Genomic DNA, 24,512 nt, shown 5'->3' with positions numbered 1-24,512 from the left:
TGATGTTTTCCTAACCCTGACCAAGTGTTTATTGTGCCTAAACCCGCGCAGAGCACAAGCACCTCCATGCCCCCCTATTTTTGAAGTTGCATTTTTTTTCCAGCGTAGAAATGACAGTGGTATCAATCTTCAACTCCCAGAATGCAGATAAACACGTCACAAAATGTCAACCTCTGCAACATACAGTGCATCACAGGATTCAATCAAAGTGGATCTAAGGCCATACCTTGTTTCTCTGAGGATATGTTCTTTATCTTTTTATTTTTTTTGACCCACCTCTTTGTTCGATCTGTTCGATGGGTCATAATTGATATGTGCAGCACCACAATTGAACCATGGATGGACACTTAGCAACCACATGGAGTGGGTTTAAAAAAAAACCCTCCACTGCGCTGACTGTATTAACGCAGAGGAAAGACAAATGGACACAGATATCAGGTTTATAATGTCCAGTCAGCAGACAGAGCACAGTGTTGGGTTGCATCAGAAAAAAAGAGGTAACGCCGAGCTTTCAGCCGATCATTGAGAGAGGAAACGATGAGGTATTCTCCGAGTTGAGATGTATGCGTGTCCAATTGTGTGTGTGTGTGTGTGTGTGTGTGTGTGTGTGTGTGTGTGTGTGTGTGTGTGTGTGTGTTCTCCTGTCAGTCTCGTGGGGTTTGTGCAAACAGGCAACAAAAAAAAAAGGTGTGCGTATGTGCCCACCGTAGGGTGTGAAGATTGCTCCATTTGTAGGTGATTGAGTTAAGATGTGTGTGCGTGTTTTTGTGTGTGTGTGTGTGTGTGTGTGTGTGTGTGTGTGTGTGTGTGTGTGTGTGTGTGCGTCACTAAAATAGAGAGGAGGAAGAGAGAGAGGAGAGAGGAGGGAGGAGGGAGGAGGGAGAAAGGGTAAGGTGAAAGAGAAACGAAAGCTAGAGAGAGGTACTGAGGAGAGAGAGAACGTTATTCATTACGTAATCCAATCGAAGTGGCTATTTTTCTTGTATAAAACCTCTGCTGCCCTCTGCGAGACCGCTGTCCTCATCTGTCTAAAAGCACTGAGTGAGTCATGCTGTGGATCCACACACACACACACGCACACGCACACACACACACACACACACACACACACACCAAGTCATAGTGAGTCAGCCTCGATCTGCTATAGACGCTCACCTCAATAATGAATAATGTAATAGGGAGAGGCATATAAACTGCTCAAATGACATGTGAACTCATTGGACAGGTGGACATATGGATGATCCTGATGGACGCACACTCACACACACAGTGACATCTTCGTAGAGCAAACAGGCAGCTGGGCTACGACCTGGTGAACAGGCGGATTGTACTTTGACACCTTGAGGTGCAGGTTTCCATTGTCTCTGTTGTTCCCTAAGTCTGTGTTAGTTTGCGTGTTTTGTTCCCACATCGGTCCTGTTCTCTGTGTCTGTCTTGTTCCTGGTGTCCCTCAAGGAACTTGGGCTAGACTGCGGTGCCGGTTGTATTGAAGTCAATGGGAGACCACACTTCAGAGAGCAGGTTAAAGACAGATGCTTGACAGGGCTGATGATACTGTGATCAAGCGGGACATGTCCGACTGATTTCTGCTGATGAGACTGCAATTACACTGTGAACAAGAGCCTTTCCTAATGTGTGGAACAGGCAACATGTCGATAAAGAAAACAGTCATTAACCTACTTTCTGAAGTGTGTTCTTTCATTTTCTGGAGGCATTTTGTCATCAGAAGTCATACGACATAGATATGTTAGGTTTTAGTGTGTTTTTCCATGCATCTCCCATCTCCCCAGGCAAGATTCAGTGACCTGACGACCCTTCCTCCTCCTTAGGTTCCTCGGTGTCCCTGAGTTTGCTCCTCGTGTTTTCTGCAACCCTGCCTGCCTTTTTGTCACCTGCTTTTGTGGACCGACTAACAAAATCTGCCCGATAACACCTCTAAAGCTCACTAATTAACTCGAATCTCATTTGTTTAATTTGTACACAAACAAAGGGATAATTTCCCATTTCACAGTGGGGGTTATTATTTCCCGGCTTTGAACAGTTGCCAGGCAATCAGTGGAGACTCCAGGAGGTTATTGGTCCCAATCAAGAAATAGTTAGACATAAAATCCCACATTAAACAGCAAATTGTGCTCTTCTACACTTTGTTTTTTGTGTGGTTTGAACCCTCAGGCAAAGCTTGGCTTACTTGCTGAATTTTTGCTCCATTCCTGGATGCCTGTGGGATCGTGATGATGTTGTTTGAGCCTCACTCAACATTTGAACCAAGATAGTAAAATCTCCCATTCTGTTAAACCAATCACACATATTTAGGCTTTTCTGAGCCCATTTTTCAAAATGTTGAACTATTCCTGCGGTGTTAATTTTACTGAGACCACGACTTTGTCAGCTGTGTGAACAGATTGTGGTGTCAACCCTGTTTTGGTTGAGAAACAACAAAACTTTTTGTGCTGCAAATATGAAATACCCCTTTAAGGCATCACTGTCTCCAAAAACATCTCTCTCAAGCACATGGTTGGGCTGCTACTGCCCTCTCTTACCCCAGGCTCCTGAGTCAAAAGCCTCCTCCCCTCCCTCTCCCATCGTCACTGTCTCACATTATTGGATCAATATTCCTGTGTCAGACGGTCCCCACAAACAGTCTATTTTGCATGATATCCTGCTATGTCACAATGACTGAGCTGTCCCAAGGACAAGAAATATTTAACTGGACTGTGGCAGAGATCAGGCAGTTGGTCCTCTTTGCATAGACATCAGGAAGAAAAACTGTCCAAACTGAGCCCCAGTCTGAATTTATGTGTGTGTGCAAAAGTTTCCCCACAGTTATTTTTCTGCTGATATTAATCTGATAAAAGAAACGATTACACGTCACAGTTTGATCCAGAAAATTAGCCTGGAAAAATAAACAAGTGATGAATTAAAAAATCAATAAAGATGTCCGGCTCACTTGCTCTAGTTTATTTAGCTCCGTCCTGACATCATGTGCCGAGAATGGCAGTGAGGTTAAAAATGAATCATGTGTCCAAAAAAAAAGAGATAATGATCCCAGTGTCGTCTCATGCAAACACACGCACACACTCTGTAACACCCAGAACGAGCCAGAGGCATTAAATGGCTTCTCATGGCCTCTTAGTGGCCAAAGGTCCTGAAAATGAATTTGAAACGCCTCTCTGAAAAGTGGTTTTTGTTTTCATTTGTTTTGTCACTGTCCAGATCTCCTTACCAGCGCTGGAGTACCAAACCAAAGCCTGTGACCCCTCTGATTCCTCAGCTTGTTTTTGACAATTTCCTTAATTAATTACAAATTTGACTGGTTACGTGCACCAGTTCTGCACAAATAATTAATGAAATGGTCAAGGCTTTCTTGCCCAAGGGCCCTGTTACAGGTTATTCCAGCTTCGCTCTTTAGCTGATGAAAGTCTACTAAACAAACATGGTGGTGAGTTCAACTGACCAAATAAAACGAATTCAAATGAGTGACAGTGTGCGGTCTTTGTTTCCTTTCCAGTTCACACATCCTTTAGTCCCACCAACCAGACTTAAAGGTGTGGAAGAGAAAAAACAAATTTGAGTGGCACGATTGCAATTTTTATAACACAACAAATTCGAGTTCCTTCATTCGAAGGTTTATGACAAATACATTTGTGAAGAGCTATAATAAAATGGGGACATTGGGGGCTCCATCCATCCATCCATTCACAACCTGTAACCGCTTATCCTTTGCAGGGTCGCAGAGGTGCTGGGGCCGATCCCAGCAGACACTGGGGGCTACGAAGACAAAAACATTTGGAGAATAAAGAATGGTATATTGAAGAAGACGTCTGACTTAACGGACAGGTTTCAGTCATTACTTGCCCCCATTTTCATAGAAAGTCTGGGGAAATTTCATAGCCCGCAAAACATTTCTGGAGCTTCACGGCAAAACGGTGTTGCAGCATTCTCCTAAACAACTGAAGTGGACTTGTTTTAAAATGTTTTTTAAAAACCCGCCATCAACATAAAATGGCTTCAGATCATTCGGCATAATCCATCGATCCATTGTTTTGAAAAGACGTTATTTACACCCTTTTTAAGCCGAAATCTTCCCTGTAGCTGCTAAGCTAAAGGCGTTTCAAGACTCAAGGGTGTCTATAACTTCTTATCAAATCAATTTGGCATCTCTGGACTTCCAGCAACTTAGTTTACACCAGACGAGCTGTATGGAGCCATTTTATGTTTTTTTTTCTTGTTTTTTGTTTTTGTTTTTAAGAAGTCCCCATCTACTTCAGTTGTTTAGGAGAATGCTGCAACGCTGTTTTGCTGGGAAGCTCCAGAAATGTTTAGTGGACTACAAATTTCCACCTGACTTTCCATCAGCATGGGGCTGAGTAGATGATGACTGAATTTTTCATTTTTGGGTGAACCTTTTTTTGGGTTTTCATCTACTTTTTAAAACATGTTTCAATAAGAATTAAATGATCCAAATCACGTTTTTAACAGGATAAAATCTTGATAATAACTGATGTTTCATGTATGTATTATTTGGGTGTAGTAGGTGTGGAGGCTTGGCTGTGGGAGATAAAGTTGATTACATCTGGACAGAGTGCTGATTAGAGCTGGGAAACATGAGAGGTGCATCACAAACTGTTAAGTGTTTCTGCAGGGAAACTCCTGCTCATCTACACTTCCTTCTTCCTTTCTGTTTGTAAATCACTCACCTCTTCCATTATTGGGGAATTTCTTTACGTTGTTTCCCTCGCAGTGACTGTGTAAAAAAGAAACGGTGAGGACGACTCCGGTAATAACCGACTCATCACCTTGGCCAGCCTCCAGCCAATGCGGGACAGAAAGGAGTGGCAGGGATCCAGAGCGCAGGGAGGAGGAGAGGCGCTGCTGCACTGTGTCTTTAAGCTCCAGTCCGCTCCATCAGAGGCAGTCTCAGCCTCAGATCATTGTGTTTGTGCGGAGGGACCTGGTCAGTGTTGCTGCGCCGCATGTGGATCTCAAACGATGGTTGTTATTGCTGCGCTTGAGACGCACGGAGCAGTGTGAACCGCCTCATCATGAGATACCACTGGGTTATTGTCGCATCCTGTTTTAATGTGCTGCCACTCACAGGTAAGAAAACAACTCCAAGCTTACAGGAATGGTTGAATTAATGCTTAGATAGTGATGGTGTTTTCAACGGTGACCTGTTTCTATATCTTTACCTCATTAACAGTGTCGTAAATTATTATATCTATTACCCCGCACAGGGACATGAGAGCAGTGATGAGTTTAAAATCTACATTTCTACATTTTCCTGGCATTTGTTTGACAGTCTGTGTGTGTTCAGATGACTAAAGTGTGGCTCTGTTTACTCTTTTTTGTCCTTTATTAGTCTTATACAGGTGTGACCCGCGTGCGATTGCGCATACATGTTTCCGTTACTGAAAAGCGTACACACGTTGTTCCTGATCTCGTGGTTTACATTTAAATAAAGTGGAGTTTAATGGTGCACAGAGACAAACCTATTAACTCAAGTCCACAGATCATATCTGGGCTCATTTGCGTAACCACTGCGCGTCGAGGTGAATGAGATGCCTTCAGGTTGGCTTTTCAGGCCAGGCAACAGGTGTGTGCGTGCGTGTGTGCGTCTGTGCGCGTGTGTGTGTTTCGACAACTGTTTGGCGATGAATTATTCATCCCACCGAAATAAAAGGGATTAGGTTGTGCGCCCTTGCGCTGGCAGCAGAAGGAACAAAGCAGACACACATCTTCTCATACAAACACACCCAGCAGCACCTTGACATCTCCTCGGCTCTCACTGCTGCCATGAAGTGCTCTGTGTTTACTCACAGCACAGCCTCAGGTTCTGTGTGAAACCTCTCGCTTTGCTCAGACAGCACAGGAGCGACTGCAGAAGCGCAGATCCTCGCAGATAGCAGCTGCAAAGCGTGAACTCTCGGGCAGCCTGAGGAAAACACAGATATTGACATTTCAAGAAGTGGAGGCCTATTTGCATCCACATGCTTCATCCTTTCCTGGTCTTTCTAAGTCTGGCCTGGAGGCACAACAGTCACATGAAAATCTTGTTCTTGAAATGGCGCCTATCATGTGGAAATCTGCACCAAAAAAGAAAGAAAGTAATGTGAGAAAACTGAGAAGCAGGCCTAGTTTACTCATCTTAAGGGTATGGATTTAGGGGCCTTAATGCATGATTACTCAGCGGGTAGACTGCTCATAATTATTGATTGATCAATTGAGCCGTGGTGGTTTGATAGCACTCTGTCTTCAGGGGCTCTGTGCCAATCATAACATCCTATTTAACCATCACATTCCCTGCAGAGCCGAAGCGATCAGTCTATTAATCGATTAGTCGACCGAAAGAAAAATAATCAGCGACTGTTTTGATAGTCGAGTTTATTGCTTTTAAAGGAGCTCTGTGGAACTTCTGTGTTGTGTTTGAGGCCGGTTGTTAGTTTATGTTAGCGCACTCGATTTGTAAACGAAGACGAGGCGCTCGAGAACGTGTATAAAGTCACATCCTTTGGACTGTCAGAGAAAATCCGACCTGAGTCCTCCACAAAGAAATCCACAGTCAGCAGCTTTAAACAGCTATAACAAATCGTCCACAGGCTTGTAAAGGGGACAGAGAGAGACAGGGAAGGTCTTATTTTTGACATTCACAGTCACATATGGCTGATAAAATGGGATTTATACATTCAATTCCTATACAAATTGTCACATAGAACCACGTTGAGCAAATATTTTGTCACAGTTTTTCACTTGGGAGGATTTTCTTCGTCTTATTTGCTAATACTTTTGGGTTTTGGAGAGTTGTCCACCACAGAAAAGCTGTTTTATTCCCAGAAAATCAGGCATTTTCACTATTTCCTGGCCTTTTATGAGCTGAACAATTAATAGATTATCAACAAAATAATCTGCATACTAACCAGTCATGAACATAATCTTAAATTTCAGCCCTACTGCTCTGCTTTCTGCTCTTTTTATTGATTTCCATCTCTTTCTTGCTGTTCGTCCTAGAGCTACCAATTCATCTACATTAGCCGTACTCAAAGCAGCAGGGTTTTTTTTTTTTCCATCTGTGCTGGATCTTTACCCAAACTGAACCCGCCTTTAAAAATAGCATCCAGGTCCACAGCATACGTCAACCATACTGTACGTGCTCTGTTCCAGTGTGGTGCGAGCCAGTCATCTCCCCCGGCGGGCCTCACGTAGTCGTTCCCAAGAGGGGGAAGCTGGAGCTGCATTGCCATGACAATGCTACGACGTCTGGTGCCCCGTCCAAGCTGAGGTGGCAGAGGGAGAGGGCTCGCAGGCCGGAGGGAGAGGTGGAGGAGGGCGGAGTGGCTTATGTCAGGGTGCCAGCAGTGCAGGTCTACCACATGGGTCGTTACGTGTGTGTCAACAACAGCACGCTGGAACACAGCTCTATCTACGTATATGTGAAAGGTGGGTGTTTTCATTGAGTTCAGGAGGAGAGGCACGTGTGTCTGTCTAATAACATCAACCAATCCAAATCCCCCTCTCTCTTTCATCTCCTCAGACCCCCAGAATGCCTTCCAGCGCACCATGGTGAACGTCATCCTGGTGCGTGCAGGTGAGAACTGCACCATCCCCTGTCTTGTGACCGACCCAGAGGTCACGCGCCTCGCTTTAGAGACCTGCGACGGACGACCTTTGCCCTCTGGCATGAGTTTCAGGAGCAACCTCCAGCGAGGCGTCGTCATCGGCAATGTGAGGAAGGAATACGAGGGCTGCTACGTATGTGTGGGACAGCTCGGTGGAGTCAAAGTGACATCGAGCCAATACACTGTGGATGTACGACTTGGTAAGTGAGTGACGTGATGGACAGGAGTGATTTGTTGCTTCTTGTTTCTGAAAATGGCAAAAGGGTTTCACACCAGGGTTTAATGGCTCTGCATGTGTCATAGCTTTACGAGACGTGTCATCTTGGTGCTAATTAGGCAAAGAAGGTAAGAAGAGGGATAGAGTGAATGATTTATGTGCAGCTGTTAACAGGAAGGCGGTGAAGGAGAGGCACCTGTCAGCTTCACAGAAAGCATTTGAAGGCCAGATCCATCCCGACGTGCCAGATGGGTTGTTACACCGAACCATCTGGAAAGTCGTCCCTGGAAACTGTTTGAAAAAGGGCAGGCACTCTCAAAAAAAAAAAATGCTTGGCAAGTGACTGGAGGAACCATCTGTCATTCATATGGGCTAACTTCGATCAATCAGATCAACAGTACCAGTAGTGCTACCAGCAGAGCCTGTTGTTAAAGCAAACTTCCTGCTGAGGTCAGTTGAGAGAAGAGCGCAAACATCTTTCCATCTCAAAAAGCCTTCAGTGCTGTTCTTTGCTCTACTTCCAGTGACGAAATACTCCTGAGTTTGATGTAACTGATGCTACAACAGCTAATCTAACCTCTTGAGGTGCTGCCACTGTTGTTTTCAAACCGACAGTCGCTTCTCCCGCTGGTCGTCACACCGACAGAATGGCATTAGTGGTTCCTCATAGGTTGCTGCTGCGTTAGACAACCACGAACCACAGCGGCCGAAACAATCATTAGCAAATATAATCATAATCATAAATGACAGTTAACATTTTTTACAGTTTTATTGCACTTCTGCATGTGGTTTGTGTAAGTGGTGTTGCCATACCTAGCTGTCCAAGATGTCGTCACACCTAAACCACACAATAGCTGCGAGTAGTTCCTCAGAGGACACTGACTGGTCCAACCAACAACACTGTGGTCCAACTACAAGAACATAGCTTGAAGCCTGGCGTGATTGATTCTCTACAAAGTAGATAGTACACTAGCTAGTAAAATAGCTTGACTGTACCTCTTGTAGCATACTTTTTCATCTTAAAAGTGGCTATCTGCTGCCAGTAATTAGTCAGTGGATAGGGAAAACCTTAAGGAACCATATTGTAAATGTCCCATTACTTGTCAAAGTGATTCACTTGTGATTGATAGTCTTGTTTACGTATGTATACTAGCTGTGCTGCGAGGCTGCACGTTGGTGCTCTGAGCTCAGCGCTAATGTGGCCATGCTAACATGCTCACAGTGACAATACTAACTTGCTGTTGCACCTAAACAAGTACAATGTTTACCATGTTCACCATCTTAGTCTAGTGTGTTAGCATGCTAACGTTTGCTAATTAGACATAAACTAGAGCTGAGGTTGTTGGAAGTGTTGTTGCTCTTTGGTAATAAACCCAAGCGTTGGACATAACTCTGTGGCAATCCATTGAGTAATTGTTTAGATACTTCAGTCAAAGTGGTGGACACACCAACATTTCCATTTCTAGAGCGTCTAGCTACAAATCTACATAAAACATAATGCCATAATAATGCACCATAATGCGTCCTGGCAGAGATCACTGCTAATCGCAGCAATGAAAGAAGCCTCCTCTACTATCCACTATGTAGATGTGTTTTGGCAGGAAAGGTTTAGCACATAGTTTTTCCTGTAAGTTAAATTAATAGAAAATGTGCCGTGAAAGCATTTTGCGCGTGCGTCATTGGAAACTGATCATATTTGTACTTGTGCCTGCCTTGCATCAGCATTTTGTCTGGTCTGCAGTGGAGAGAAGTCTAAACAGAGACAAGCTGCTGGGAGGAGCCGGGACGTAGTGTCCTTTTGACTGATGGAGAGAGGGAGTGAGAAAAGAGACGTGAGGGAGGGAGGAGCAGAGGGATTAGAGTCCCATACTGAACAAAGCTTTGTAACGGTGCATGAAGGCCGTGTTTGGGGTAAATAGAATTACCGCAGGCTGTCGAACACAGCCGCTGAAGTGACGTCAGCAGGCATTTGATGCCGGGAATTAATAATCTGATTTATGAGTGTACAAATGTCTTCCAATGCAAATACTGTACTTGTGTGCATTGGCACTGGTATGTGTTTGTCCTCTAAAGAATTCCCAGTCACACGTCCTCAAGTATACTTTGTGATAGGACACGGATAATATGTCGTGTCTTCTTTTTAGGCACAAACTAAAATTCAGAGTGATTAACAACAGTGTATATCATGTGATAGAATAATTTAAGCAGCCAAAAGGTCATGACCTAAGTGACCAAAGGGTCCTTGTGACTCTTATAGCCATGGGCATGGATATAGAAAAACAACAACATGTAGTCATCAGTCATGATAATGTTGTCTCTTGATCCAGTACCAGAGGTGCCTCCGATGGTCACGCTGTCCCAGAGAGACCCTGTTATCCTGAGAAAAGGAGAGCAGTTTGAGATTACCTGCAGCTCCACCAACGTCAACCCGGACATCAGTCTTAAGTGGGATTTCCCTTCGACAGCGGTGAGATTGATGTAGGGAGTCACCTGCCGGACGGGCTGCCTCCCCTCTGGCTCTTTGTGAGGGTGATAGACTGTCAGGGTGTGAAACTGTTTGTGTTTCTAACTGGCTTTTCTTTTCAAAGGAAACTACCCATAGCAATGCAAGAAACAGCCAAATATAGATTTATTTTAGGGCTTGAGCTACTGAAGTCATATTTCTGGGAATGTAATGGTTTTAATGCCATGGAGAGTCATTCAGGGAATGTTTTGTCACAACATTTGAGGAGATACAATTTACAGAAAATGTAACCGATGAGTTAAATGGATAAATAATATGAGAAATATTATAATGTCTTTGAATACTGATTGGTTGAACCAGTATTTTTAAAATCCTGCCTACAGCCCTTGATTTTTTTTAATGTTAAGGCAGCTGTTTAAGATTTTAACACTACTCTGAGGAAAGATTATTTGTCTGAGGTCACCTTTGCTCGATGTCCTGCAGCATCCTGATGAGTCCCACACCTCGCACATCCTGCCCGGCTCCCGTGGTTACCAACGTGCCACCTCCCTCTTGATCGCAGCCGTCAACCAATCAGACTCAGGCTCTTACCGCTGCTTCGCCCTCAACGAGAGGGGCACCAGTGCCACGGCGCTGCAACTGGATGTCCGCGGTGAGTAAGAACAAGATATTGGTTTTTGTGCATGCGTGTGTGCAATGTAGGCAGTCAGCACACGTGGGACCCAGTCATTGTTTTGTGAGGCATACCTAAGTCTCAAGTTTTTGCACCCAAGTCCCAAGTCAAGTCCTATTGTGATGCCATTTTAACAGCAGAGCCAGGACTTACAGTTCTTTGTGCAGCTTCAAATGTCAAACAAAGTTGAAAGTTGTTGCATATTTTTTTGTCACAAATGAAATTATCTTTGGTCTTATTTTTTCCAACTGGAGCTCGTTAATGTAACATCAGTTCTTCATGGTTCTCTCCTGCAGTTTGATTGGATACTGTTGGAGTGGTTCAAGCTGGGTTTGGGGAATTAGGCATCGTCTTGCTGGGAACAAACAGTGTTAATGTTAGTTGAGTCAGAAATGAAGGGAAATACATGGGTTCGTGGCACACTTATAAATAACCTACCTAATAGTTGGGCTTTGGGGAGGATATCAAGTATTTTCAAGTCAAAAGGCACAAGTTCAGTGAAGTCAGGAGTAATTTTTCGAATAGAAGTTGAGTCTGAAGTCCACCCATCCTCCTCCTTTACATTATTCACAGGAATGTTCACAGTTGACAGGAATGTAACATTCTCTAGGATTTATAATCTCTTATTTGCATACTATGCAAATTGGAACGTAGCCGCCTCAGGGAAACAGCTACCATCAGTCAAAGTGTGTTTTTAATGTATATCCCAGTTAGAATATCTAAAACCAAGGACAGTCTTGACTGTCTTGAGTTATGGCACCAAAAGTTGCAGCAACATAGAAGAATATTACAAAAGTCATATAGATTTGTCATATTTGCCCTGTCCTGCCTGTTTTTAAAATGTATGTCTTCTTTCCAGGAATGTTACACAATGTTCAATAACTATTTTGTTGCACTTACCTGCGTAAATACCCACAGATGGGTGGAAAGATACAGATACAGATAATGTGTACTCACTAATCTCTGATTAATTCATATATGTTTGTTTTAATGCAGACTTTGAATATTAGATGGACTATAGTGTAAAGTAAACAAGTGGACTTTTCCTTTAACTCTGTGTATTTCTGTTGTCCTCCAGAGCAGGGGTTCATTACCATGTTAGGAAACCCCAGTCCAGTCCAGGCTGATGTTAAAGAGGGGGAGAGCCTGAGCCTCAGAGCTGAATTTGATGCCTATCCTAAACCCGGCTCCCTGTCCTGGTCTTACAACGGCAAACAGCTCCTGAACACCACCGAGCACTTTATCACCATTCACCGCCGCAAGTACAGGTACAGTGAGTTCACAGCATATCAACTGCAAGTAGACATGCATGTAAACACACGCACAGAATTTAAAATGTACATTTGTTTGATCAGATATGTCAGCGAGCTCAGACTAGTGAGAGTCCTCGGCTCTGAGGGAGGGATATACAAGTTCTCAGCCAGTCATGAGGATGCTTCTGTGGATCATTCGTTCCACGTGTACGTCAACAGTAAGTAGCTCTCACAGCCGTTATGCTGATTTATACAATTGGACACAATACTCTTAAATTCTCCAGGTTGTAATAAACACTTACACTAAACATTAAACACAATCTTTTTTCTATCAATCTGCCCACCATTTCCTCTACAAGGTAAGCCAGTCATCATTGCCCAGGAGGGGCCTGTTGACGGACAGGTGCGCTGCATCGCTGCAGGTTACCCGGTCCCTAAAATCAGCTGGTACTTCTGCAAGCTGCCCCACACAAGGTACGTCTAAAATATATTGCACTACTTTCATCAAGAGTGTGTTCATGTTACTGTATTTGCTTTATTATGTTACTTACGTCGGAACAGTGCTGGATAGATAATGATAAACAGCTACTGAATTATCACGAGCTGGATGTGAACTTTTGTCTCATTGTTCCACCAGCAGCTCTGCTTCCTTATTTTATTTATTCATGGAGAAGTCTATCTGGTGAAAGTAGAAAGAGGAGAGCTCAGAGGATTATCATATCAGGAATTATCACATTAATGACATAACCAATGTCAAAATACCAGTCTTGCAACATGAAAAATAAGATATAGCAATATAAATGATTTTTTATGCATTTAAATTTACCTTTCAACACACAATGAAAAAGTTTAGACTTTAGTTTTCTGCTGCTCTTATCACAAACTGTAACTGAACAGCAGTGTGTGACTTCAGATCATTTTACTCGCGAAACATGACTCATCTCTTCTGTTGTTTAGTCTGGCAGTTCCTCTGAGAGCAGGAGATGCTCGTGGGAGCTGAAAAAGTTGGTTAACAGGTTTATGTCTCATCTCATAGTCTCATTAGCATTCAGACAAATAAGCCATCTGGATCCTGACTGCTGGTCAGCACAGCACGAGTGTTTTAAGGCATTTTGAGCCCTGGTGAAACAGGCTTTTGATAGGTTCTTTTTAAATCTTATAGACTGAACAATTCATTGATTTATTGGTCAAATACATTGTTCGGTACAGAATGAGAGAATGGTTGAAGTTAATTATTGCATGATAAATATCTCATTAAGATATTTTTTTTCCAAGAAAAGCAACTTTGTTATGTTGAGACATTAATTTACAAATGAGATAACGGATAAAATAAGATTAGTGTGACCACAGCAATTCTTGGCTTTCATCTTTCATAATGTATTTTGATTTCAATCATCTATGACACCCAATTTGAAAAGGAGAGCTCAAGTGGAGACTGAGACTGAACAATAGGATTGCAAAGACAGTTTTTCTTTTTCTTTTTACTTGATTATTTTTATTTTATTTTCATTAACAGAACAATATATACACTTTTTCAACTGTATATAACATTTGATCACATTATAATCAAGTGTTAAGCAAATAAAACAGAAAACACAACATAAATATCTTCATATCTATATATGAAGATGTAAATAAATGCATGAAAAATAATAATTGTAAGAGAATATGAAAGTAAGTACGAAGCAGGAGGGTCGAACACCTGGCCATCCTGTGCAATGGTAGTTTAAGAACTGCATCTGAGGACTCAAGAAATCATCAAAATGGTGATGGCAGAATTAGCGAGACAACAGATGTGACAGAAAAAAGGGAATAAAATGGCAGAACTTTACCAGTAGATGGGTGAAGGCAAAATGTGAGAGAAAACACTGATGCAGCATTCAAAGTAACTTGTAACTAAAGTGATCAAATAATTTTGCAGAGTTAAAGTTAAAATAATAAAGTAGTGGAGTGGAAGTATAAAGCAGCAGTAAACAGAAATACTGAAGTAAAGTCAAGTACCTCCAACTGTACTTGAGCACAGTACTTGAGTAAATGTACTTAGTTACACTTTGTCACCGATTATCAGTGTTATATGAACATATTGTACTGGAGTCCATCTACTGCTGTAATCTCTGGACTGAAGTATAATTGCTAAAACATGATTTGATGTTTAACTGAGAAAGACCCTAAGCAAATGTATAACCCCTCAACAGGTGCTCACACCTGCCCAATGCCACCCAATGGGAGACCCCGGAGGTCTCCATGGTGACAGAGTCTGCCTTCGGCAGGAGCGAGGTGGAGAGCCGGCTGAACGTGAGCAACAAGGAGCACGCTCACTACCACACCCTGGAGTGCGTGGCGAGCACAGAGGGGGAAGAGGCCTACACGCTGTTCTCCATCAGCGGTACTACCACAGAGATGCTGTATTAGTACACGCACATAGTGACCTGAGATACACAAACACACAAACCCCTTGACCCCTGTGTCTGCCGAGGCCAGGTGTGTGGTTACTGGGTGCAGATTGAATAAGATTAGTGAATGCTGACTATGCAGGCTGGGATTATATGGTATAGACTCGCTAATCCTTCACACAAACAAACACCACTGCTGCAGCTGTCCGTCTTACCGCCAGAGGAAGACTGTGTGTGTGTGTGTGTGTGTGTGTGTGTGTGTGTGTGTGTGCCTCACTGCAATCCATGTAATATCTGATTACTCTGGTGTGTGTGTGTGTGTCTTCTCAGAACGTGTCGTCCCCCATAAACTCTTCACTCCTCTTCTAACGGGCATGGTGGCCACAGGCATCTTCCTCAGCCTCGTTCTAGTGGTGCTGCTCTATAAATACATGCAGGTAAGATAAGATGTAAATCATGCATTGCAGTGCCATTAGTGCAATGAAGAAATATTTAATCTGAGTGAGAGTATGGTCATAAATCTCATAAATCCATGGCCATCAATCGCCTGAATTAGATTCAGAATGTGTTTAAATATTCGTCGACATCAATGTTAAATCGAGTGCATCGGCCGCCATTGATATGCAGTTTGCATCACAGAAAAATAAATGGATTAAATAGCTTCTGGAAAAAGGCCCACTCTCATTTACTAATGACTCATGCCCCCATCATGATTGTGGTTAAAGATAGAAGCATCTTTTTTTTTTTTTGCTGTATTTGGTAACGATATTCAGCGGATAAGAGTGGAAGTATTCCCTTTTAATCAATATGAATGTCTCCTAATGAAACTGAAATGAATCAATCAGCCATTCAGAGCAGAGACCTGCTGTAGTTAAAGGCTTTTTTGACACCCAGATCATGCCTCGGGGCCATTAATGTGCCCCCACTGGGTGCTGCTCTCATTGCACTCGGATGAGTCAGACTCCTTGAGAACTAGTTTATGAATTCGCAGTGGGATCGTCACGGGATCGTCTAGACACGAGCTGACAACTAAAGTGCACCGAGTAATATAAGAATTGAATGGAAGAGTGATGAGAAAACATGTGAGCTGTACAATCATGTAGTCGCACATAAACAACATCAGGAAGCATCACTTTCTCTCCCTTCTCTCTCCAAACTGCCACAGAAACCAAAGTTCCAAATCCAGTGGAAGGTGATTGAGAGTATCCATGGCAACAACTACATTTATATTGACCCCACCCAGCTGCCGTATGACTCAAAATGGGAGTTTCCTCGACAGAAACTACGCTTCGGTATGTGCTATGTGTTATATATGTTTGAGCTTCACCGTGCAGAGTGATGTATGAACAGAATTTGACACTAGAAGGATGTTTTAACATTCATCTGTTGGAGGAGGAAAAGTTCTGATATCTGTGCTCACCTTATGATAAATCTGTGACGTCACATCTAGTTTTGAAGTGAAAAGTAGGAGAAACTTCTGGAACGAAACTTTGTGTAAAAGTATATGACATAGATATTCAAATGACATGTCTGGTAGGTATTTTAAATTCATTGCGAAGTGCTAACGGTGTGTGTTTGTGTGTTGTGTGTTTCCACAGGTAAAACTCTGGGCTCTGGGGCGTTTGGAAAGGTAGTGAGGGCCACAGCATATGGACTCTGCTCTGCAGATACTGTCACAACCGTCGCTGTTAAGATGCTCAAACGTAAGTGTGTGTGTTTTGATCTGTGTTTCTCTGTAGCCGTGTCCGAAAACCAATCCTCGATCTCTCATTCCATATTCCCTCTATCATTACATAACTTTGTTTTTACATTTAAGGTTTACACATTTTTGGGGCACCCATTAGCTAAGTTGGTAGAGCAGGCGTCCCATGTGCAGAGGCTCTGTCCTCGCTGATTCTCCTAAAGAGACTCGAGAAAAGACTTTATGTTTATTGTTGACATTGGAAATAGTTATTTCAATTTTTACTATTCATAATAACAATATTTATCAAAACATATCAGGCCTGTATCAGGTAACCAAAGGTGACTGCAGCAATTTATGTGGTACGCTGACTTTATAATGGAAGCTTGAGACCAGTTTAATAATAATTTATTATATGCTGAATGATTTACATTTAAATAGATGAAGAAAATAACATCTCTATTTAAAACATGCTTCTTTTGGTTGAAGAACCTCTGATTTCATTGTGCCATGTCATAATTATATCAGATATGATCCATTGCAGTTTTTGCGATTGTTAGCAGGGACTAGCGTGCTGCCATGCACGCCGCTTTTTTCCTTCCATTGCAGGAAATATATATTGCATAAATGTCACACTCAATTTGGACCCTAATAAAATGGCTGACAGCAAACATAGGGCTCTATGCAGCAAACAGGGAGTGATTTCGCACACAAATGGCTGCTGCGTGTTGTAGCAACACATGAGGCACTGTAAGAGTTTATATTTATTGATTTATTGATTGATTGATTTAAGGATTATCAGACACAAAGACGCATCCAAAGGATAAAAAAAGCGATGAAAGTGAAAACGCTTGTTCTGTCATGGTTCCAAAATCTTAGACGACAGAGAAAAGACAAAGCAGCACAAGACATTCAACATAAAAACTAAACAACACAATCCTGAAATACATAAAAACACATCACCACAGTTTCAATTTCAAATCAAATAATGAGGACAACTAAAGAAACAATGTCATTGTTATCCTATTGTTCCATAAAATGTCCAACATGTAGTGGAAGGCTGTGTCACAACATGGCACCAGTCTTCGTTATTCACTTAAGGCACTTTAGACACTGCACACTGGCCCTGGAATTATTGTTAGTAGTGAGTGTGGACCATTGTTATCTGAGAACAAAGGTACTGAGGAGCATACTGTACCTATTGACAGTATTACAAATATAATGCAGCTTCTGTTCTTCTCTGAGCTGTACTCGCAGCTGTCCTGTCACTCTGAATTCATCTCTGCCAAAATGTGTTCGAGGAAATGCATTTAATAAATGCAGGATAATATTATTTTGCATCACAGGTAGATTTTTCTGAGTTTTTGTCTATGCTGTCAAGCCACTGTACCAAGCAGTGCATGGTCAAAATGACATTGTCATATATAAATGTCCTGATCATGTCATTGCAGCCAATGCTCATTCGACGGAGAAGGAGGCGCTGATGTCAGAGCTGAAGGTTCTCACTTACCTCGGAAACCACGTGAACATTGTTAACCTCCTGGGGGCCTGCACTGTCGGAGGTGAGAGGCCTTTCCATGCTCAACAGACTTAGCTCATCCTTAAGGACTTTGTCATTGCAGCTAACTGTGGTCTGGACACTTAAACCTTGTTGCATTTGCACATGTTTATTATATATTTATTGACTGATTTTGTTTTATGGTAATAGGTATTGTTTGGAGAGGTTGTGCTGACTTGCTGCTGCGCCCAGCGAATATTGGCCTCTTATTAAAAATCAGATATTGGGCAGTCAGTACCGACCAGCTTCGACATGAAAGCGTGATGCAGTTTGGCTGGTCACAAATTTGCTGTGCAGTTGATCAATAATGTGTACCTGTCTGACCCTCAGCATTGATTATGAGACAGCGTTTAGATTAGATTCCACACAAGTATGCATGAGTGAGTTATTAGGAAATAAAACACAGATTTTCATCTTGGGGTTGGGCATGAGAAATACTGAGTTTATATATTGACACCAATTTGGTCGATGTGTTTCACCGCAAACATATGGATATCAGCTTTAAACACACATATCGTTCAAACCTGTCTGGAGGCACTTCACATGTCCCGTCTTGTTTCAGTCAAATGAAGCAAATTCCTCTCGACCCGACCGATGCAGCATCTCCTTCTGGTTCATTGTTACAGCTTTGGCTCTCTGCTTCTGTTTCATTGTTATTTGCTGTCATATGCTTAAAGAACCAGTGAGCGAGGTTTCTTTTATCTCTGCATATCGCCAGGCCCAATTCTGGTGATCACAGAGTACTGTTGCTATGGCGACCTCCTCAACTTCCTGCGCCGAAAAAGAGAGTCTTTCCTAAATTCCCAAGTTGGCGACGGTTACTATCGCAACGTCTCGAACCGAACGGAGTCTACAAGGTGTGTACGCGTTGTGTATTTATATTCTGCAAAATGGTTGTCAACATTTGATGCTTACATGTGTGAGTTTGTGTGTGTGTGTGACTGTGCAGCAGAGACGAGGCTGGTACAGGATACATGCCCATGCGTCCCTCTGAGAAAGAGAGGTCCTCCCAGTCAGGTAGGAAGTCCCTCACTCTTCTTATCAGATGTTTCACAACACACTGAGTGCCTTACTTTCTGTAGTACAGTCTGTGTTAATCCACTAAAGCAATGTAATCAATATGTAGAAGACATAGATGAGATGTCCCTGGATGCCGAAGATCTCCTCAGCTTTTCCTACCAGGTGGCCAAAGGAATGGAGTACATAACTTCCAAGAACGTAAGTCTTTTACAGACCGTGGGCCTTATTTATAGAGCCGTTACAGAAGAGATGTAAAACTGCTGCAGCTGGTTTATAAATCACATCATGGCTCAGAGCCAACATGCTTTGCATTGCTGTCAGCCAATAGTGCCCATACAGTCAGAAGTCAACGTGGTGAAGCTGCATTTACATTAGATCCTAAACTGCACACAGTTTACTGATAATCTTAAATAAGCTCCAACTTTGGTTTCTCTCTTGATGCAGTTTTTTTTTCTTGCTGCACTTTTGTTGCTTTTATTAAATTAGGCAGTATTTGTCCATATAAGTCTAGACTTTAACACGTTATTACATTGCATATTTTTAGTTGAATAGATTTAATTGTATTTTCTTTGCCAAATGTATCCTTTTAGTGCATTTAGGTCTCATGTAAAGTGCTGTCAATTTGCTTTTTGCGTCTGCCAGGTTTGCAGTTTAGCCTCGCCTCGCCTCATTTGTATGTGTGTGCCCAGTGTTAGTCATTCACAGCAGAAACCGGTTACAATGTCAGTACTCACTTCCGTGTTTGTGTTTGCTGCGTGTGTGTGTGTGTATGTGTGTAGTGCATCCACAGAGATCTTGCAGCCAGAAACATTCTGCTGACTCACGGCAGGGTGGCAAAGATCTGTGACTTCGGGTTGGCACGAGACATTACAACTGATGCCAGCTATGTGCTCCGAGGCAATGTGAGTCTCTCTGAGCCTTCCTTCCTTCCTTCCTTCCTTCCTTCCTTCCTTCCTTCTTAGTAGGTCTGAATTCTCTCAAATAATTAACTCTTGTATTTGTTTATTTTAATCTTTTTGCTTATACCTCTTTGTTTTTATGAAAATATTTTTACTAAATGAATCTCTAGCACATGTATCTTATATTTTAACTTTTAGCTATGATACATTGGGGTATTTTTTGTTTGTTTTTTGCACACTGTTTTGTTTTACATCTTTGACACCCTTGTAAATGAGGATACGTCCTCGATGATTTTTCAACCTATAATACAAGTTAAAGTGACTATGAGGAACTTTTAAGTGTTTATGAAACAGTCTCGTGATTCCTCTGATGATTATAAATGACCTGTACCAGCAAACGAGACCATCAGCGAAAAGACTGCTTTTTATTATAGTTATTATTAATGCCTGTGCTCAGGTCCGATCACATATATCACATATAAAATCACATATTAATACATTACCTCATCGCAATCCATCCTGTCAATTGTCTCCAAAACAAATACCACAAGAAATGTACCTGCTCACTGTCTCACCTGTAGGAACCCTACACTTCAACACTCTATTTTGAAAGATTAAGATTTTCTAAAGAGGAGCTATTGTACGTTTTTAAAAATAAAAATGAGTGAACATGGTCCAAACTGCTCTTGTAACCGGGGCTCTCCCTCCTGCAGGCTCGTCTGCCGGTCAAGTGGATGTCTCCAGAGAGTATCTTCGACTGTGTCTACACCTTCGAGAGTGACGTGTGGTCATACGGCATCCTGCTCTGGGAAATCTTCTCTCTGGGTAACATTTCCAGTTAGAGCTGTGCTGTTGCTTCTGTGTCATAACGTCTGAGTTGTTATTATCCTCCATTTGAGCTGACTGGGGCCTTATTAGAGGCTCTGATGATGCTCCCGAGCAGCAACATCACTTAGTTGGGTGAATCATACAGAAACATATTGATTGTGATGCATAATGTAGCTACAGAAGCCAGCATTATGATGTAGCTCTGTGATTTGTGACACAAATTACATTAAATTATTGAAAGCGTGTGCATACTGTACGTGTGTGTTGCAGGTAACAGCCCATACCCGGGGATGCAGGTGGGCTCAGCGTTTTATAGGATGATTCAGGAGGGCCATAGGATGAGCAGGCCTGAGTTTGCTCCCATTGAAATGTAAGTTTATATCTGTGTGAGTGAGTAATATTATAACAAGTGCTGCAACTATTGATTATTTTTTATTGTTGATTCATCTGCTGATTATTTTTTTGCTGTTTTTGACCAAATTTTAATTGGTTTACCTTTTTACCCACTTTACATTAATTATGGAAGAGACATAACATATGGAAATCAATTGAACTGAAATATTATGCTGACATTGCAACACATTCACCAAGGTAATCACATATGTAAAAATAAATGAATTTAATACATAAAAAGAATGTCTATCCAGGAGATTTCAAGATGAGCACATTGTGCATTCAGCATTACAAAAGAGACTGTGTTACAATATGTTTAACAACATTATGAGTGTGATTTGGTATAGCTGTTTTTTACCCACTTCTCTGTTTAATTTAACACTGGCTGTATCAGCGGCTGCATTAATCTGTACTCAGTAGATGCCCTCATGTTGAAACTAATCCCAGTCTCACCTCTGTAGGTACGACATGATGTTGTCCTGTTGGAGCCATGATCCCTTAAAAAGGCCTTCCTTCAGGAAGTTGGTGGAGAGGACGGAGCTGCTGCTGTCAGAAAATACCAAGAATGTAGGTCGATGGAACCGTGACATGACAAACATGTTATTTCTTATTTTATTTTCATTTAAGTGTAGGTAGGGAACAAAGGGAACTAGAAATAAGTAATATGTGCAATAAACATCCTTTTACATGGAGGTTATATGGTACACTTTTTAGGCCTCTATGACGCCCTCTACTGATTTTACTCATCAAGTTCAGTTTACTTGTCACTCATACACACCTCTCTGTGGCTCTGGAGGAGCTTTTGTCTCATTTCAGAAAATATAACCCCTTATAATGTCATTGGGGTTATCTTAGTTTGAGTTTAGGGGATTACAAATGTACCAAACAAAGCCTGTATTACAAACCAGGAGCGTTAAGTTTGAGAGGCATTTATCAGTTTCAAGCAAAAGTCGCTGTCAGGTTAAATTATGGAAAATGTTGGATGCAGTGTTCTTTGAGCTTGATCCAAAATATAAACTAAAGTGGTTCTGAACCACTGCCACTGACTAAAAGCCAAGATAATGCCTCTCCTCTATTGATTTTGACCAAATCTTTTTCAAATTACAAGTCTACTCAAACAGATATCGTACTCACAACTACATAACAGCCTAACAAAACTAAACTAAACTAAACTAGAGACATTTGGTACATTTATTTGTTAACGGAACGAGGATTGTGATTTGGCTTACATATGTCAGTACGCTATCATACTTTGTATTTTTTTTGTGAAAAACATTGTTATCAAACTTAATAACCCACAGATGTGTGTCGTTCCTCAGGTGTACCTGAGACTCAGCAACAATCCAGGTCATCCAGAGCAGCAGAGGGCGCCATCGCGGAGACTGAGTTCAGTCTGCAGCACAACAGCCCCCACCCAGCCTCTGCTGCAAAGCACAGCTGATGTCTTCCTGGACTATGTCTGACGCATACACACATACACACACACACTCACACATATGCACATACACACTGCTGTAAAACAAACATCCCCCCTACCTCCCTGATCATTCTCTCCATGGAACGCACAAAGTACAGGAGTCAAACTCGCTCTGTAAACTACTAACAAAAGATTCACTCAAACTAACTCAAACTCTGGCCTTCCTGCATTACACGCATATACACACTCTCACACTCTCACACACACACACACACATATAGATACTGTATATATACGACCCTGCACTGGGCTTTCAGTATTGGCCTCTATCTACCCTCCCCATTGGTGTATTGATCTCTGTGGTAGGTATGTCAGGTGCACGTCTATATAAAGCAGACTGCGGCACTAACCGCCCATCAGACACAACATCACCCATCAGCAGCTGGAGGAGTTTTGGCTCGGGCTTGATTACGTCACGTTGATTACGTTACATTAAGGGAAAACGCAGACTGCAAGTACGAGTAAACACCTTGGACTGAAGAATAGATGAGCAGAGTTTTTCCTGTGATGACTGAATCGCAAGATCATATTTTTGGCAGATTTGTCTCCCGTTTAATGGAAATATCAAGACATTTTGGGAAACATACTTGGAAAATATACGCTGTTTTGCCGAAAGTTAGATGGGAAGATTGATACCACTTAAACATCTACGTGTTAAGTATGGAGGTAAAGCTAACAGCTGTTTAGCTTAGCTTAGCATAAAGGCAGGAAACAGGGCTCTGTCTAACAGTGACAACCTTTACCTGCCAGCTCTCGGGGGGCTGGTAGTCAGATTTTGTTGACAGATCTAACTAAGCTAACTGAGTGCTGGCTGTATCTTAATAGTACTGTACAGATATGACAGTGGTATCACTCGTCTCATCGTAATCCCATGAAGCGTACTTCCCAAAATGTTAAACTGCAGCTTTAAAAATCTTGATTTACTGCAAGAGTCACTTGTTTAACAGATACTGTCAGGTTGTCATCAAGCCTACCTTAAAACTGGGTTTAACTGGCCTTGAGAAAAAATAACCTTACAGTACCTTCTTTTATGAAATGAGCCAAGCGAGGTGGCATGCAAGTGATAATCTCAAATAAAAAATAAAGCCATGTGTTACAGAAACACTGACTCCCACCTGTGCGTTAAAGCTTTGAATACTGTGACTTGACTGACTGGTGTATTGCTGTATGTATTTTAGGGTTAGCTTTAGTTTAGTCTCATTAGCAAGGCCACTGTGGCCAGGTGTTTAGGACTGATTGTGTGCTCTTTTTACATGATTTCCTGTATGTCCAACATGTATGCAATGTAAATACAATAGAGATGTGCCTTTAGAATTTTTTTTTTTTTTTTAAATACTGAATGCATTTGGTTGTGATACAGTTATTGTGCAGAGGGACGACAAAAGAGAGCTTCTGTATTCTGGTTTTGAGGATCATGTGGTTTTGATACAGTGGGTTGACTTGTAATAATAAAGAAAGTACCTGTGATGGTAGAACCGACTGGAAAGTGTCCATTCCCATTGTCGTTTTCCCATTTCTGTGACACATGAGGGAGAGTTCACATGCCAGCAGTTCTGTGAAACTGTAAGACTGCTAAAATGCTGACTGTGACAATGCTAAGATGCTGATGTTTAGCAGTAGTAATGTCTTCCATGTTCATCATCTTAGTAGGACCATAAATATCTCTGCAAATCTATATGACAATCCATCTAGAAGATGCTGAGAAATGTAATTGGGTAAGTGTAAACTTTGACCTGCTGGTGGTGCTGGATGTAAGTCAGTGGATCACCAAAATCATTGCGATTCATCTTTTCGGGACCACAAATAACTTTCACCAAGAAACAAAAATGTCATTGTCATGGTGGCACTAGAGGAAGATCAGTGGATCTCTAAAATCAGTGTGATTCATCATCTGGGGACCACGAAAGTCAGGAGAAAATTGTGTCCCAATCCACCAAGTAGATGCTGAGATATGTCACTGGGTAACTGAAAACTTTAACCTGCTGTTGGTGTAACATGAAAGTCAGCGGATCAACAAAGTCGTAGTGATCCATCTCGGGACCA

The 24,512-nt window shown here is 42.0% G+C and overlaps 1 protein-coding gene across 1 annotated transcript; it reads left to right on the top strand.

The window, feature by feature from the left end:
• The first annotated feature begins 4,882 nt into the window (after positions 1 to 4,882).
• On the top strand, positions 4,883 to 23,949 carry kitb (KIT proto-oncogene, receptor tyrosine kinase b). The gene is made up of 21 exons (XM_084364981.1): positions 4,883 to 5,097; positions 7,159 to 7,434; positions 7,529 to 7,813; positions 10,158 to 10,297; positions 10,778 to 10,946; positions 12,046 to 12,235; positions 12,323 to 12,438; positions 12,580 to 12,694; positions 14,416 to 14,606; positions 14,944 to 15,050; positions 15,779 to 15,905; positions 16,212 to 16,316; positions 17,746 to 17,856; positions 18,571 to 18,709; positions 18,802 to 18,869; positions 18,979 to 19,070; positions 19,652 to 19,774; positions 20,485 to 20,596; positions 20,870 to 20,969; positions 21,454 to 21,559; positions 22,312 to 23,949. Exons 1-21 carry the CDS (start codon positions 5,043 to 5,045, stop codon positions 22,453 to 22,455), a joined length of 2,871 nt encoding a protein of 956 aa, XP_084221107.1. The 5' UTR covers positions 4,883 to 5,042; the 3' UTR covers positions 22,456 to 23,949.
• Positions 23,950 to 24,512: the final 563 nt, after the last annotated feature.

Source organism: Pagrus pagrus (assembly GCF_965226575.1).
Source record: "Pagrus pagrus genome assembly, chromosome: 2".
Classification (NCBI taxonomy): domain Eukaryota; kingdom Metazoa; phylum Chordata; class Actinopteri; order Spariformes; family Sparidae; genus Pagrus; species Pagrus pagrus.
This window is presented reverse-complemented; position numbering and strand designations above follow the sequence as displayed.